General features: G+C 36.2%; 2 protein-coding genes and 1 non-coding gene across 8 annotated transcripts in view; all 3 read right to left on the minus strand.

The window, feature by feature from the left end:
* LOC141381532 (uncharacterized) overlaps positions 1-16,232 on the minus strand; it is a 400,463-nt gene that overhangs the window by 366,467 nt on the left and 17,764 nt on the right. The gene's annotated exons all lie outside the window — the stretch shown is intronic.
* Positions 731-804, minus strand: trnan-guu (transfer RNA asparagine (anticodon GUU)). Its single transcript has one exon. It is a non-coding gene; the product is annotated as a tRNA-Asn (tRNA).
* The window catches only part of LOC100535035 (uncharacterized), a 304,770-nt gene continuing 294,238 nt past the window's right edge, over positions 5,701-16,232 (minus strand). The window contains exons 1-4 of one of the 6 annotated variants that reach the window (XM_087249301.1): positions 14,955-14,984; positions 14,244-14,397; positions 8,328-8,509; positions 5,701-8,239 (exon numbers count right to left, since the gene is read on the minus strand). In XM_087249301.1, the coding sequence (XP_087105427.1) occupies positions 7,062-8,024 (963 nt within the window). In that variant the 5' untranslated portion in view covers positions 8,025-8,239; positions 8,328-8,509; positions 14,244-14,397; positions 14,955-14,984 and the 3' untranslated portion in view covers positions 5,701-7,061. Of the gene's footprint in view, positions 8,240-8,327; positions 8,510-14,243; positions 14,398-14,823; positions 14,985-16,232 lie in introns of those variants that run through there. The other 5 variants (XM_087249302.1, XM_087249299.1, XM_087249300.1 and 2 more) reach the window with 5 other exon arrangements.

Consider the following 16,232-nt stretch of genomic DNA (forward strand, 5'->3'; position numbering starts at 1 on the left):
CAAAAGGTCTGCTATATGAACCCTAATGATAGTTTGCTGAGAGAAAGAGAGGTAACAGAAACGCCCAATGTGGGGCTCTAACCCACGACACTGAGATTAAGAGTCTTATGCTCTATCGACTGAGCTAGCGGGGCTGACGAGAAGCTGTTTTAGGAGCTAGAAACCGTTTACAGTAATACCTTCCCTACCCATGACAATGTTCTGCTAAATCCTGATTTCATCTTGTAACGCTGGACAGAATGTGGCTGGCCCAGGATCTATGTCCAGTGCACGTGTTAGCAGTTGCAAGGCAGCAAAATGCCTAATTCGTCCCTGGGTGGGCTTGAACCACCAACCTTTCGGTTAACAGCCGAACGTGCTAACCGATTGCGCCACAGAGACTTAGTATAAGGTCACCCACAGTGGTAGAAATGCGGAACTTTGTCTCAAAGTCTGCTACATGAACCCTAATGTAAGTTTGCCGGGAGAGAGAGAGAAAAGTAACAGGAACGCCGAACGTGGGGCTCGAACTCACCACCCTGACATTAAGAGTCTCATGCTCTACCGACTGAGCTAGCCGGGCTGATGAGAAACTCTTTTAGGAACCAGAAACCGTTTACAGTAAAACCTTCCTACCCGTGACAATCTTCTGCTAAATCCTGATTTCATCTTGTAACGCTGGACAGAATGTGGCCCAGGATCTATGTCCAGTGCACGTGTTAGCAGTTGCAAGGCAGCAAAATTCTTAATTCGTCCCTGGGTGGGCTTGAACCACCAACCTTTCAGTTAACAGCCGAACGCGCTAACCGATTGCGCCACAGAGACTTAGTGAAAGGTCACCTACAGTGGTAGAAACGTGGAACTTTGTCTCAAAAGGTCTGCTATACGAACGCCAATGTAAGTTTGCTGAGATAGAGAGAGAAAATAACAGAAACGCCCAACGTGGGGCTCGAACCCACGACCCTGACATTAAGAGTCTCATGCTCTACCGACTGAACTAGCCAGGCGGATGAGGAGTCCCCACTGGAACTAGACACTGTTAACAGTAATACCTTCCTTACCCGTGACAATGTTCTACTAAATCCTGATTTCATCTTGTAACGCTGGACAGATTGTGGCCCAGGATATATGCCCAGTAGAGATGCGCGGTTGGCGGTTTTAGCCGCGGACTCCGCGGATAAACCGCGGATCGGGCGGATGACGTTACGAAAAAATAATATTTTAATTAAATTCGGGCGGGTGGCGGGCGGTTGTACTGTTTTTATAGGCATAGCTGGCGCACCAACGAAAAAGCCTAGGACTGACTTCACAGAATGGGAGGAGGAATCGGATACACTAATTCTGGATGAAGTACAGAAGTATTCCTCTACAAATTTCCGTATAGACGGATCAGCAGAGGAAAATCTACTTCCTTTTGGGAGAAATAAGGCCAGTCATTCCCGCGACTACAGCACCTTTCCAAGAGAATTATATGCATTTCAGCAACAAGTGCTGCGAGCGAGCGCTCCTTCAGTGCAGCAGGGCGCATTATATGGCTATGCAGGCGCTCCCGTCTGAATTCTGACACAGATGCTATTTTATTCCTGCATTGTGCCAAGAAAAAAAATCAAACTAGACCTAAGGTCAGGCATATTAAACCAATTAGCCTATGTTATTTAGGCTACACATATGTTCAATATAAACTTTTGAGTTCGGTCAGCTAATAATTTTACGTTCATATTGGTTTAGCCTATTCTATTCTAGTTGGCCTCGCTTTTACGTTCCGAGGCTAAGGTTATTTTGCCCGAATTTCTTTGTCGCAACTGTAATGGCGTAGTATTTCGTTATGCTTCAAGTTTGAGGGGAATGGGGATAATTCTAAGTCCATGGGTTATTGGGGCACTTGTCATACATGCACTTAGCCTGGTCAGACTTTATGTTAGCTCAACATAATCGCTTTTCTAATTTAATTTCTAATTGTGGGGGTGACTGAGCCTATAAGGCTTAGGCACGATATGACGTTTTTATTAAAAAAATTTTCAACTGTTTGCCAAAGCATGCGACTATAGCCTATGCCTACATTAAGATATTTATGTTAATATTTTTTACTGCCTGTTGTTTCTTTTGGCATATAAAATAGGTATTGTCTGATAGAGATATAAATAAAGGTTCATCTTGTCGCAGAACTGGTGTTTCCGATTTCTGCAAGCTCAATAACATCCACAGCAAAAAAAAAAAAAAAAAAATTAAATAAAAAAATAGTCGAAAAACTGTGCCCATTAATTAGATGTGCAAGGCAATCAGGTACGTTTTTGGGGTTGCTATGGACAACTACAAATGTAAACATTATTAGGCTATAATGTAAATGACTTATTATTCTATCTATTTACTAAAAAATAAAGTGAAATAGGCATTTAGTAGTAGGCTAAATAGCAGCATGTTGAAATGATGTGTCAATGCGTTTTCTATTAGGCTACAATAAAAAAAGTTGTATAGTACAGTGCGTTTAATTTAGGCTATTTATTTAGCCTACTTTTGTCCCTGTGCGCCGATTGGAGACGGAGTTCACTGCTGATATTCTGAGAGCTCGGGTGCTTCTCTTTTCTTATTTGTGCATCCTCGTTTCCTTTCCTTGCTTTCTTTCCTCGTGTTTCCACCCCACCGGGATACGAGGGAATGACGCAAGGAAAAGACTGAAGGACCGAGGAATCGAATCAAGTGAAAAGACACGTCCTCGTATCTTTAGCGTCACTTCAAAGCGTCGTCAATTAATTACTTGCACGTTTGGATTAACTGCATGTCTACATTAAAGTCATTCTCTATTATATAATGATCAATAAAGAAACATTCATTTAATAATAAAAAAGAAATAAGCCATTCAAATAAAGAGCCCAATCAGCAGATGGCGGGCGGGTTCGGTTTTAAAAATTGGTCAAAAATGTTACTGCGGATGGATGGCGGACGGATGATGAATTTTGTCATGCGGTTGCGGATGAAATAATAGCCCATCCGCGCATCTCTAATGCCCAGTGCACATGTTAGCAGTTGCAAGGCAGCAAAGTGCGTAATTCGTCAGTGGGTGGGCTCGAATCACAAACCTTTGGGTCATTATATCTTGTTTAATACCCATTTTATTCATTTATACTATTCATTTTATTTATTTACTCATTTATATTAATATGCGAATATGTCTCAATAAATAATTAAAATTTTGTTAATTAGTTGAGTGCTATAGGTCTTACAAAAGCCTTTTATCTAAAAATAGCGTAAAAACTCTTAACTGTACATAAGCTCATTGATCTCTCCATTTTTCTTCTTAAAATAGGTCTCTGGTAATTCATCTTCATCGCCCAACTATTTTTTTTTTTCAATTATTACAATGCAGTCTTTTGGTATTGCTTTTTTCAACTCATGACATTGTCTTTGTAATTTTGCTTTAACAACTCTTTTATACCCATCCTCCACAATTACTTTTAATGGTACAAATCCTTTTATTACTTCATATAATACATCTTTAACTTGTCTTAATCCTTTATCCCACCATTCCTTAAAATATAAAACATTTCCTTCACTTAAAATTGTTTAATTCAGTAAAAGTGGTTGTTCTAGAATCTGCGCCCTTGCTTTTGGTATAATCAACACATTTTCTAAAAATCCCCCTCATGATTCTAAGACCTCAACATAAAATTTTGGCAGACCTGCTATCATCTGTTTCTTCATCTTCATCAATAAAACATTACATCCCACATTAAAATGTCCACATTTCTTCAAATAATAATCCAACACACTTTTCCAAATCACACCCATTTTCCCTTCGAAAAACCTTTGAATAATCTTAATTGTTAATGTTTTCATTTTTAAAAAACTATCCAAAAGTCCCAGACCTCCTTCTTTTACCTCCCCAATCAAAGTATAATAAGCTATCTTGGCTCTTCCATTTCCCCACAAAAACTTTAAAACTACATCATTTATTTTTTCATAGTATACTTCAGGCAACGCAGTTACACTTAACACATACCAGACCTTTGACAACATTAAAGCATTTAAGATGAATACTTTCTCTTTTATCGTCAAATATTAGCTTTCCAAAATCTCAGTCTTTTCTCAATTCCATTCAAAACTCTCTCCCAATTTAAAATATCTGCTTTATTAGAATCCATCCCCACCCAAATTCCCAACATTTTTGTATGTTCCTTTTCTTCTTTAAAGGGTATATGTTGTGTCATTTCTTTTACTCTTCCCACCCTCATGCATAAACTTTTTCCAACATTAACCGTAGCTCCTGATGCTTTACAATATCGCTCTAAAATCCCCAACAATGTAGTATCATCAGCGTATTGATACACAGCTTCTCTGTTGTCATTGTTTTCTATTTGTATCCCTTTAATGCTTCTATCTGATTTTATTGCCAATCCCAGTGGCTCAGCTTCCAGTGTGTATAATAAAGCAGACAATGGACATCCTTGCCTTATTGATCTAGTTGGTTGAAGACATTCTGTTAAAAAATACATTTAATACAAGTTAAAATATCTGTATAAAATCATGCTCTACCCTGTCAAAAGCCTTCTCCAAATCTAAACCTATTAACCCCCCCCCCCCCCCTTCTCTTTTTCTTGCATATAGTAGACAATTTAGCTTACCCAATTCACCTGTACCGCATGTTTTTTCGATTGTGGGGAAAACCAGAGCACCCAGAGGAAACCCACATGAACACTGGGAGAACATGCAAACTCCACACAGAAATGCCAACTGACCAGCGCACAGTACTGTGTGTGTGTGTGTGTGTGTATGTATACATATATTGCATAAACTTTTCTAATATATTTGTTTTTGTTTTATTATTAATTTAATTTGTATTTATTTACTTTTTTTACGCTAAATACAAGTGTCATTACTATACGCAATTTTTTTCCTATATTTGTGTCTGCCTATTATTGTAATTGTATTACTTCTTCCTTGTTTATGCATGTAATGCCTACTTGGTTTGCATATTTTTTGAACATTTAATAAAAATAAATAAATTAATAAAAACATAAAAATTAGATGTAGTGTATAATCCCAAATCTTATTTTAAAAAAGTTGGTGGTATAGAGTTTCTTTTAAAGTGTGACTTTAAGATTCATAAACTCATTAGGCTAAAAAAAGTTTCCTCTTTCTCTTTTCTTCTGGAGAAAGTATTATTTGTTTTATTTCAGCTCGAATAAAAGCTGTTTTTTATTCTAAACTTTATACTTAAACCATTTTAAAGACAAAACCATTAGCCCCTTTAAGCTATTTTTTCCCCAATAGTCTACAGAACAAACCATCCTTATACAATAACTTGTCTAATTTAATGTCATCATGGCAAACATAAAATAAATCAGTTATTAGAGATTAGTTATTAAAACTATTATGTTTAAAAATGTGCCGAAAAAATCTCATCTCCATTATACAGAAAATTATTATTTTTTTTTACTTGTTCAAACTACTTAATTAAAATGTGCTGAAATAACACAATTATTGAGATTTCATTGGGACAACTTAATGTTCAGTCGACATACATTTTTTAAAAGTGTTAAGTTAGCTTAATTTGTGTTGTGACAACATGAAAGAATTGTGTGGAACCCTGCACAAATATGGTGATCGGTTCATAATAAGTTGAAGCACATTGTCAGATTTTACTGTATTTGGCTTAACCGTTCTTGGGTGGCTCGCCAATGTATAGATGACTAATGCATAAAATAAGTAAGCTGACCAAAGTTCTTAAAGGGAGAAGACTTTATTGAGGACAATGTTAACAATGTTAGTTGATGTTAACTTGTCCATCTTCAAGTAACTTAAACCAAAGTACAGTCTGTGAGACACTGATGAAACCCCCCTGGAGATTACCCAACTGCTTTGGATGGGTCACATCTCTTGAGTTCCTGTAGGTTATTTGGTTCACACCTTACCAGAAGCAGATACTTGTTGCATATGAAACAAGCCAATACAATATATCAACATATAGAGTTATTTTGCCTTCTTGCAGCCCGATAGCAACTCTCACAACCTGGTACTGGGCTGTGACCCCTGATCTACACTACAAAACAGCTGGCAAAATCTTCATCCCTCTTCAGTTGAGTTTAAATTTTCAGGTGTTCAAAGGGTTTCATTATCAGTAACTTGATATGCATTCAAGAGTTCACACTTGTTTGGCATGCTGTCCCGGGAGAGACCTAAGCTTATAAGATCCTCAAGCCCTGGGCTCCCTCCCGTTAGCAGGAAGTGAGGGGAGTGTGAGCTCAGGTAGATCGGCTAAAGGGAGATATAAGGCTTACTAAGAGCTCGACTATGGTGCCAATTTAATGTTCAGTTTACTTAGGTTGTGTGTTTTTGGACTGTGGGAGAAAACCAGGGGAAATCCACGCGAGCACAGGGAGAATGAGCAAACTCTGCACAAAAAGTCAACTGGTTAGCAGCGACTTTAACCTGCGACATTCTTACTGTGAGGCAACATTGCTAACCACTGGCTAATCATTGGCTGCTGTGTTGCCCAATCTAGAAAGGGGGGGAAGTAAGGGTGGGAGAGGGATTCTTCAAGACAAGGATAACTGAGTTAAGCTACGGTCACACTGGGCTTTTCCTCCCATAGACTTCCATTCATACGCACGCGAATGCGTCAGACTAGAAACAGGGTCATGCGTCAAGTTTCACCGGTTGCTGAGGTGCAAAGTTCATGCTTGGTGAACTCTGACCTGCGAAATCGCATCACTTGACTGCGTGAGACCAATCGAGGATCAAAACATAACCTCTCTGGACAGAAATTTAAACCATGGAGCAATTGCTCACTTTTTTAATTTCTAAAAATCTTGTTTGATCCCGCCCCTTTCCACAGCGCCGTATGGCAGAATTTCACAATCTCAAAGTCTAGTGTGACCGCAGCTTTGTGTTCTGGTTATCTATAGTGAGTCAGGAATCATCTGATTGGTGAATCATGTTTTAGCTAATGCTGGACCAGCCGTTGACAATCATAAGCATGTGATCCTCTCGAAAGTAGTTTATAAATAATCTTCACTTGAATGAACAGACAAACTACATGAACAAGCTGCCGTTTTGAATATACCCGTGTTTGTGTGGACAAGGCCTCAATGTTGAGGATTCTGCTCTCCATTGTGAAGCTTCATGTGAGTGTTGAGGCTTCTTTTACTTTTAAAGCCCTTTCCACATTCACTGCATCTAAAACGATCCTCTCTTGAGTGCATCTTCATGTGTTTCTTAATGGAGTCTTTCCGTGTGAGACTCTTTCCACACTGATCACATGTGAACACTATGGTTCCAGTGTGACCATTCATGTGGTTCTTGAGGCTAGTTTTGGTTGTGAAGCTCTTTCCACACTGAGCACATGTAAACGGCTTCTCTCCGGTGTGAGTTCTAATGTGGTGTTTGAGTGAGCTTATATGTGGGAAACTTTTACCACACTCTGTGCATGTGTAAGGTTTCTCTCCAGTGTGAATCCTCATGTGGATGTCAAGGTCTTGTTTTTGACCAAAACTCTTTCCACACTGTTCGCAGATGTGAGGTTTCTCCCTAGTGTGAACTCTCATGTGAGCAATCAGGGTCAGCTTTAGACTGAAACTCTTTCCACAAAGTATACAGCTAAAAGGCCTCTCTCCAGTGTGAGTTCTCATGTGTGCTGCAAGGCTTCTTGCATTATAGAAGCTTTTTTCACACTGTTGGCATGTGCACGGCCTCTTTCCAGTGTGAATTCTCATGTGAGTATTAAAGCTTTGTTTTTGACCAAAACTCCTTCCACACTGTTCGCAGGTGTAAGGTTTCTCCCCTGTGTGAACTCTCATGTGAACATCAAGGTTTGGCTTATGACAGAAACTATTTCCACACTGCTTACAGCTGAAAGGCTTCTCCCCAGTGTGAATTCTCATGTGTGCTGCAAAGTTTCCAGCATGATAAAAGCTTTTTCCACACTCTTGGCATGTGAACTTCCTCTCTCCAGTGTGAATTCTCATGTGGGCTTTAAAGCCTTGTATTTGACCAAAACTCTTTCCACACTGTTCGCAGGTGTAAGGTTGCTCCCTAGTGTGAACTCTCATGTGAACATCAAGCTTTGACTTCTGACTGAAACTCTTACTACACTGTTTACAGCTGAAATTACACCCAGATTTGGATTTCCGAGGTCTTCAGTGTGATGAAGTCTTTTTAGTCAGTGTGGGTTTTTCATCAGTCATTATTTCTTGGGGTTTCTCAAACTGCTGTTTCTCATCTATTTCATTCTGTCCATGAGTCTCTTCTTTCAGCACCATCAGATCTAAAAAAAAAAAATTAGCTTTAGTATGAAGGCTCAAAGCGACAAGCAAGAAATGGACGTTTCACCCACCAAATGAAAATGACCTTACCATTTACTTTCCGTCATGTAGTTTTAGACATTTCCTTTATTGTGGAGCACAGTAAGCCAGTAGGTTTTTTTTCTTCTTTTTTTAATATCTTCTTTTGTGTTCAACAGGATTAAGAAACTCATAAATGTTTAAAACCACATGAGGAAGAGTAAATGGTGAGGCTATTTTCATTTCTGCATCAACTATCCCTTTAAAAGGTTCCTACAATTACCCATTTTTTACAAGATGTAAAATAAGTCTTTGGTGTTCCCAGATTGTGTCTGAGGTTTCAGCTCAAAATCAGATCATATAACTTGTAGAATAATTAATTTTGGGGGTCAGAGGAAAACCAAGCTCTTTTTGTGCCTGTGACTTTAAATATACAAAATAATAATGATAACCCAGGGTTTACAAATGTGAACTGTCTGTTAATGAACACCCAGGATTATTTTTTAAACCCATGTATAGCATGAGCAGTGTGGAAGGTGACTAAAATAACCCAGAATTTATCCAGGGTTAGAATGACCCAGGGTTAACAATTTGAAGTGTGAAAAGCCCTAAGAATACTCAGCTCTCAGGATAAACAGAGTTTAATGACAAACAGCGACAATTGTCAATCATGTCATGATGACCTGGGGCCTGTTTCAGTAAGGAGGTTCAACCAACTCAGAGTTTAAACTTGAACTCTGAGTTGATTTACCGAGAGATTAAATACTCAGAGGTTTCAATTTCAGAAAAACATTAGAGCTACAAAAGTCTTTCAGTCAAGAGCAGTGAGTGATTTTCTCCTTTTGTTGTTTGATTAATGCTAAAAACAGTCGGCAGCAGGAATATTGCGCACTGTCACTTTAAGAAAAGTGCGGCTCTGATATGGTTTCTCTTTCACTTGTCTTTTGATTCTCAACTTGTTTGTTTATTACACAAATAAGGGTTAATATGAATATTCACTAAACACAGCACTCTGACCCAAATTTGCATACATTTGACCATTAAAGCGCTCAGATTAAGATGGCGTTAGGTGTGTGTAGTATATGATGGAATAGTCATTTATCTCGATTAATGGTTTTTCATAATCATTAGAAGCCAAAATCGAAATTGAAACCAGATTTTCGATTAATTGCACAGCCCTATCAAGTGGTAGAGGTTGATTTGACATTTAGAATGTAAGCAGGACTAAAAAATCTTTTTAGAACTAGTAATAATCCCATTAATCTAGTTACAGTACATGTCCGTCAAAGGTCAGTGAATTTAAGCTAATTATTCATTAAGAAAGGACTAGCTATTCTGCTATGTGACTTTGTTCTTTGTGTAACTGAAATGTAGGCAATAGCTATGTTTCCATCCAAAAAAGCGAATTAAATTTATGCGCAAAACTGGGATGTCACATAAAAGATGTGCAAATAAAGCTGCGTTTCCATCCAATGAATCAAAGAGAACAAAATCGTCACTTCCTGATTAACAGGCCCCAATTAAGAACAGTAAAAACAGAATTTACTGCGGTAGAAGAAGCTACATGAATCTTTTATTTAAATGACAGCTCATGTTTCTTTATACTTATATTTCAAAAGTTATGTGCATCATGACGTTTCCATCAACCAATTTTTTATGCTCATAGCCTATCCAAAATGCACATAAAAATAGGTGGCTGAATATGTAAGGCTAAGTGAGAAATACCGCTTTATCTTTTAAAAAGGGGAGGAGACCGACAGAAAACTCTCTTTCAGAGACAGGCTCTCTTGCTCTGCAAACAAGTGTGTTCATGACTATACATTCAAAGAAAAACAATAAAATGAGAAAATATGACTTTGCTACAACAAGCAGCTTTAGGCATGGGCCAGTATAAGATTCTGACAGTATGATAACCTTGAATAAAAAATATCACAGTTACATGGTACTGTGATTACTCCTCTAAAATATATTCTTTGAAATGTCTGGGTAAACAGACACTTTTTCCTCTTAGAACACAAAACATTTTCTTTTGAGAAACTTTTAAAGTATTTTGGAGCAGTAAACATGTCAGGCTGAATCACTCAATTGAATACTTGACTTCTGCTGTCTTCATTTGTTTCATAAACACAGATTTCTTTACAATTTAAAATGGCATCTTTGGAGATCTTTTCTGCTGGAGATACTGTTGTCCTGAAAAACTTAAAACAAAATATAAAAAAAAAAAAAAAACTTGCATATAGCGATGAACGGTACAGCAGAAAATATTTGCCAGTTTTAAAATCTTGACTTTTTTTCAAACTGCGTTATACCTTGAAAATGGTTATCGTCCCATGCCTCAGCAGCACAACACTGTTTTTAGGATCTAAAAATGTATTCGTTAATAAAAGTCTTAAGCAAAAAGATTCCAATGGCAGCGCCTGCTGGTACGTAAAGAATATGGTCAATACTGACAAACTTCACACTCAAATGTTTGCATATCATCAGCATGCTGTAATCCATTTCTTAAGCAGCAAAAGTCATTTTTAGACTAGTTTGTTGGCCAGTTGTAGTCAGTGCAATGTTAAACGTTATTGTTTCACAATAGTCATTTAGTCTCAGGTCGCCCTGCAGCAACATCATATAGTTTAGAATTCTGTACAATGTTTTATAATAATTAATTACTTTAGTGTCCATTTCATTCAGCATGTTTAATATTGGGGGCATCCATGTTTTTTATACTTTAAACCAGAGTTTCTGCTTGTTTCACCAAGTTAAATGTAAGACTTTTAAAGACACTTTTAATACCATTATGACAATTTTAGACTCATAAAGGGCTAAAGGCTAAGGAATTTTTCAAATACCCCAGATGAAAAAGATTTTAATTTGCCCTATTTAAAAAAATGATAATTTAATACATTTAATAATACAATAATAAATTAATAAAAAATATATATTATAGATATTTCTTAGCAAAAGATTTTAAATTGTGTGTAATAACATGCAAGCTTTACTTGTATCCACACACTTCTTTCCTAAATAAACTTTCTTTAAAAAATAATTTAAAATGAACAAATGTTTTAAATGTTTTAAAAACTATAACAAACTAAATCTACACAACAATCTGTGCTTGATGTCTTCAGCAGTAAATACATGGAGCACATTTAAACAAATGTTATTGTGAGGAAAATACTTAAACCATTATAATAAATACAGTTAAAATGACGTTTTTGAATGAAAAGTTGAAAGTTTTATTGAGATGGATTGTTGGTGATTGTATGGGTTTTGGCCAGATTGAGCAGCAAAACATGAACAAAGGAAAATGAAGACTTGTTTAAAAAGATTTAAGACCTACAACACAACATTTCAGTAAATTTAAGACTTTTTAAGGCCGAAAACTTTGATTTTGGAATTTACGACATTTTAAGACCCCGCAAAAACCCTGTTTAAACACAATAGCCCTGATAATTAGTTATTATAATAATGATGAAATTCTAACTCAGTTACTATCTGTGAGAACTAGTAACATCTAATAGAAACAAGTTTAAACCCATAAAGAAGTCGATGAAAAAAGTTAATTAGGATCAATGTGACATATGCAAATGGAGAGTACTAAGCCAACACCATCACTGTAATAGCAGATATCTTCTATGAGAATACTGTAGGTCAAATATCTTCAGCTCAGTTTAAGTTTTTTTTTATTATTAGTTGTTTTTATTTATTTTATATAGCGCTGGTGCTCAAGGACGCTTTACAAACAGTAGGAGAACAAGAAAAGCAATAACCTTAAGAAGGTAGAGAAAATGGGAGACTAATAATAAATAAAATAATGACAAAAGACACGAGAACAAGTAACAAGAGAGAAACTCATTCCTGTCTTTCAATAGTTATGTTTCCATCCACCTATTTTTATGCACATAAAAAAAAACGTTTTATGGAAACACCATGATGCAAAAAAAAAAAAAAGTATGCGCATAACTGAGTAGGATAAACGTTTTATTCGATAAGAAAAGATCAAAAATCACGATGGAAAACACGATACAAACTCCAGTATGTGCATTAAAAAAGATCATGTGATTTTGTTATAAGAGATCATGTGATGATAAAAATGTGTATGAATGGACAAACCAGCCGGCTCAGTACATTATAAAACATCTGAACTCTTGTTTTGGTCATTCTTAAACGCCTTACAGTTCAAGTATTAGTGTTATTATATTATATTATTCAAGACCTCCAGAATCAAGAGCATCTTACCTTCGCGTCTGACACCTTTAACGCCACTACGCGTTCACTGTGTTTCAGGATTACCCTCTGAGGTGCAAGTCATTTATTAGATGAAGAAAAGATTAGCCGCATTTCCACTGTCGGGCATGTGCAAGCCAGGGCTTTTATCGGGCAGGGCAAGGCCAATCGCAAGGGGGGGTTGAGCAGTGAGGCAGAAATCATGTCGCGTTTCCACTGTAGGGCTAGTACTCGCAGCGTGTCATGCAAACCCCGCCCCCAGAACGTCCCCTGAATCAAACGTCAAACAACCCGCCCACTTCAGCGGGAATCAGGCGGATAATGCATGCATGAAAGAAAAAAAGGTAGCCACGTTTCTGCTTTCACTCACCCATAAAATGCTCTGTTTACATGATTTGATTAATATCATCGTATCCATATACTTTATAAATAATATTTCAAACCTCCTCCGGTGTTTATTGTTTTAGAAAATATCTTAAATCTTTTTTTCAGATAGGCCTTTGGAAAATGAAAGTTTAATATGGCTTTAAAATGGTTTGATTTATGTACTGTTTATAGGCTACCTAAATTATTATAGCTAGATTTTATTGGTTTTTATATTGATTTTATTATATCTGATATTTGTAATTATTTAAATTATTTCAATATATCTTGGGCTATTTTATTAGGATATGACACTATTGTTTTTGAGTCTACAAAAATAGACACGAAACTTGTAAATTTTCATGTCTTTCTGTGGTATTTATGTTGTGTATTATCTTCAAAATAAATAAAAACAAGCCGCTCGCAGCATCAACAGAGCTGTGAAGAGAGCGCTCTTTTGCTCGGTCTAACATTCACATCCAGGCAACTAAACGTGCACAAACACCTTTTAAACTTGACAAAAACTCTCAAAAACCTTTACTGTCTGCTGTGTCTTTAATGTGGTGTGAAGATTATTATGCGTTATTGAAACATCAAGAAGGATGCAGCAAAGTCACTTATAAATGAAAACTTTATCAATTTACGCAACAGCCTTACATTTAAAAGGGAAAAATAAGGGCGATTATACGCAAAAAGACCCCAGACTAAATGGCTAGATGTTTTCTTTCCCTTATTTTTTTATTTGGTTATCTGTTTGGTGCATGTACTCTTGTGCGATCGGAAAACTAGTGTCTGCCTCTCCTTTCACTCCGCCCCGAAGTCCCAGCTAGCCCTCTTTGGCCCAAGGTATTCAGCGGGCTGAAAACGGCCGGCTGCTGGGCCCAAGAAAGCCCCGCTTTGGCTCCGGAAGTGATAGTGGAAACGTGACTGGCCTTGGCTCGCTCACTTTAGGCGTGATAGTGGAAACGCGGCTATTGATCCAGCTTCTCTTATCGCAGCAAATTCCATTTTTACTGTTGATATTTGGCGCCAGTTATTCAGGAAGTGATGATTTTGTTCGCTTTGACTTTGTCATTGTATTTGCACTGTCTGTATTTTGCACTGTCTGGAGCCAGCACCTAAGCTTTCCACTCATCATAGCACACGTGCTGCTGATGATGTTACAATAAAAGTGATTTGATTTGAATGCAAACGCAGCTTTTTTTGCATATCTTTTATGCTAAAATCCACTTTTGAGCATAAAGTTCATTCGCATTTTTGGATGGAAACAGTTCATGAGTGCTTATGTGCATTTAGGTGAACTAGGCAGCACATTCAGAGCTGCAAGATGGATTTAATTAAATATTCTTATTATTAAAATATCTGAATGAGGATTAAATGACTGAGTTGGTCTTTGAGAATGAAAACCAACCTGTTTGTTCCTGCGGATCTTCCTGTTTGACTGTGAATGTTTCTTCAATCTTCACATCTTCACTCTCCTCTTTAATAAACGGCATCTTTATAACAGTGTGGAGATCAGTCGCTTCAGCAGGAGTTTTTCTCTGCGTTTGGACACTTTATCCTGTTTAAAATAAACAAAACAATGAACAGAAACAAAATAACTTCTTAACACTTACTTCAACAGTTTCTTTATAGCAGAGTAATTAACAATAATAAATCAGGTAAGTTCGAGCAAGAAACAATAGCAACAAATGACCTGATTAAAACTAGTAACGTTACTCCATTTCTTATATAGTTGTAAACTTAGAATGAACTGACAATATACTATTTAATAAATTAAATTTTCAATAAAGAACTTATTACACACATCTCTGTAACTTTTTTTTAAACTTTATTCTTTATGTATGTTCTTAATTGATTTGTTTGTTTTATTTAGCTTATTGTCTGCTTACAGCAATGTGTAGCACTTTTTTTGCACAGACAAATTTCCTCTTGAGGACAAAAAGTTTATCCTATCTTTATTCAAACAATTGTACTATTTGTACACAGTAATGAGGGCTATGTTGTATAAAGGGTAAAATAATATTGTCAACAGCAGGTACATAATTTAGCACTGAATGAAAAAAACTGAAACCTTAATCAATCGGTTTATAGAAGTGTAAACACTTTAAAACAAACCTTTCTCCAGTGGAATCACAGCACTGGAATGGTGCAGGCTTATGACGTCACACGTCACGCCAAAATAAAAGTCTTTTTAAACCTTTTATTGCCACTTACTGTTGCAGTCATGACTTATTGATACATTTCTCCTTCGTTTCCACTTTCTCACAGACGCACATATATTCAGTATTTGAAGTTGATCAAAACCTTTACTCTAAACATTTTAATACAATTAAAAAACTTTTTTTAACCACTAAGACTAAGTGTTTAAAGCAAAAATCTCAACATTCTATAAGGTATAACAAATAATCTAATGAGTGTTTAGAGCTGAAACTTTACAGAAAAGAAGGTAAAATAGGTCTCCTTCATGTAAAAAGTATTCATTATTACTACACGTTTTAGTTCTTCTAACTAGTCATGACTTATATATATTTTTTCTCTGCGTTTGGACACTTTATCCTGTTAAAAATTAACAAAGCAATAAAAATGTAAAATGAATAAAACAATGAACAGAAAGAAAGTAACTTATCTTCTTCTTATGAGAGTAATTAACAAAAAGAAATCAGATAAGTCTGAGCAAGAAACTATAACCACAAATTAGCTGATTAAAACTAGCACTCCATTTCTTATATATAGTGATGTAAACTTAGAATGGAATGACATTATACTGTTTAATAAATAAAGCTTCAGTAAGACACTTATTACACACACATTGTTCAATAGTCGTCATTACTGTGAGTAAAATAGTACTTCGTTGAATGTGTCTGTAAAGTTTCAGCTCAAAACACCCATCAGATTATTTGTTATACATTTTAGAATGCTGGGATTTTATTGCTTTAAACACTTAGTCTAGTTGGATTATATAAATTAAACAAAATTGTGTTAATGTAGATTTAACTCGAGGAGCTCAGTGAATATTCATTTTCATTTGCTTTTAGAAGGTGTTAGTCTGTTAGATAAGAAATGAATAGCTTTGTGTGTCAAATTTTTAATTTAAAAGGAAAATTTATTTTAGAGGAAAGTGTTACTGGAGGTCTTTGGTTGAGGATAGAAAATTCTAGTATTTCCAAATTTTTTGACATCGACAGCCCCTGTTCTTTTTGCGAACAAGCAGAGGAGACACTTGTACATATGTTTTTTGATTGTCCAATATCCAAGCAATTTTGGTCACTCCAAAATTTGAATATATCTGCTTTTGCCAATGCTGTGAATTGCTTTAATCTAAAAGACATTATTTTTATTATAATAACCCAAAAGCTAAATCCCTGGAACACATCATACATTTTTTTTATCTTA

This window comes from Danio rerio, chromosome 4, assembly GCF_052040795.2.
Source record: "Danio rerio strain M-AB ecotype USA chromosome 4, GRCz13ab, whole genome shotgun sequence".
Classification (NCBI taxonomy): Eukaryota; Metazoa; Chordata; class Actinopteri; order Cypriniformes; family Danionidae; genus Danio; species Danio rerio.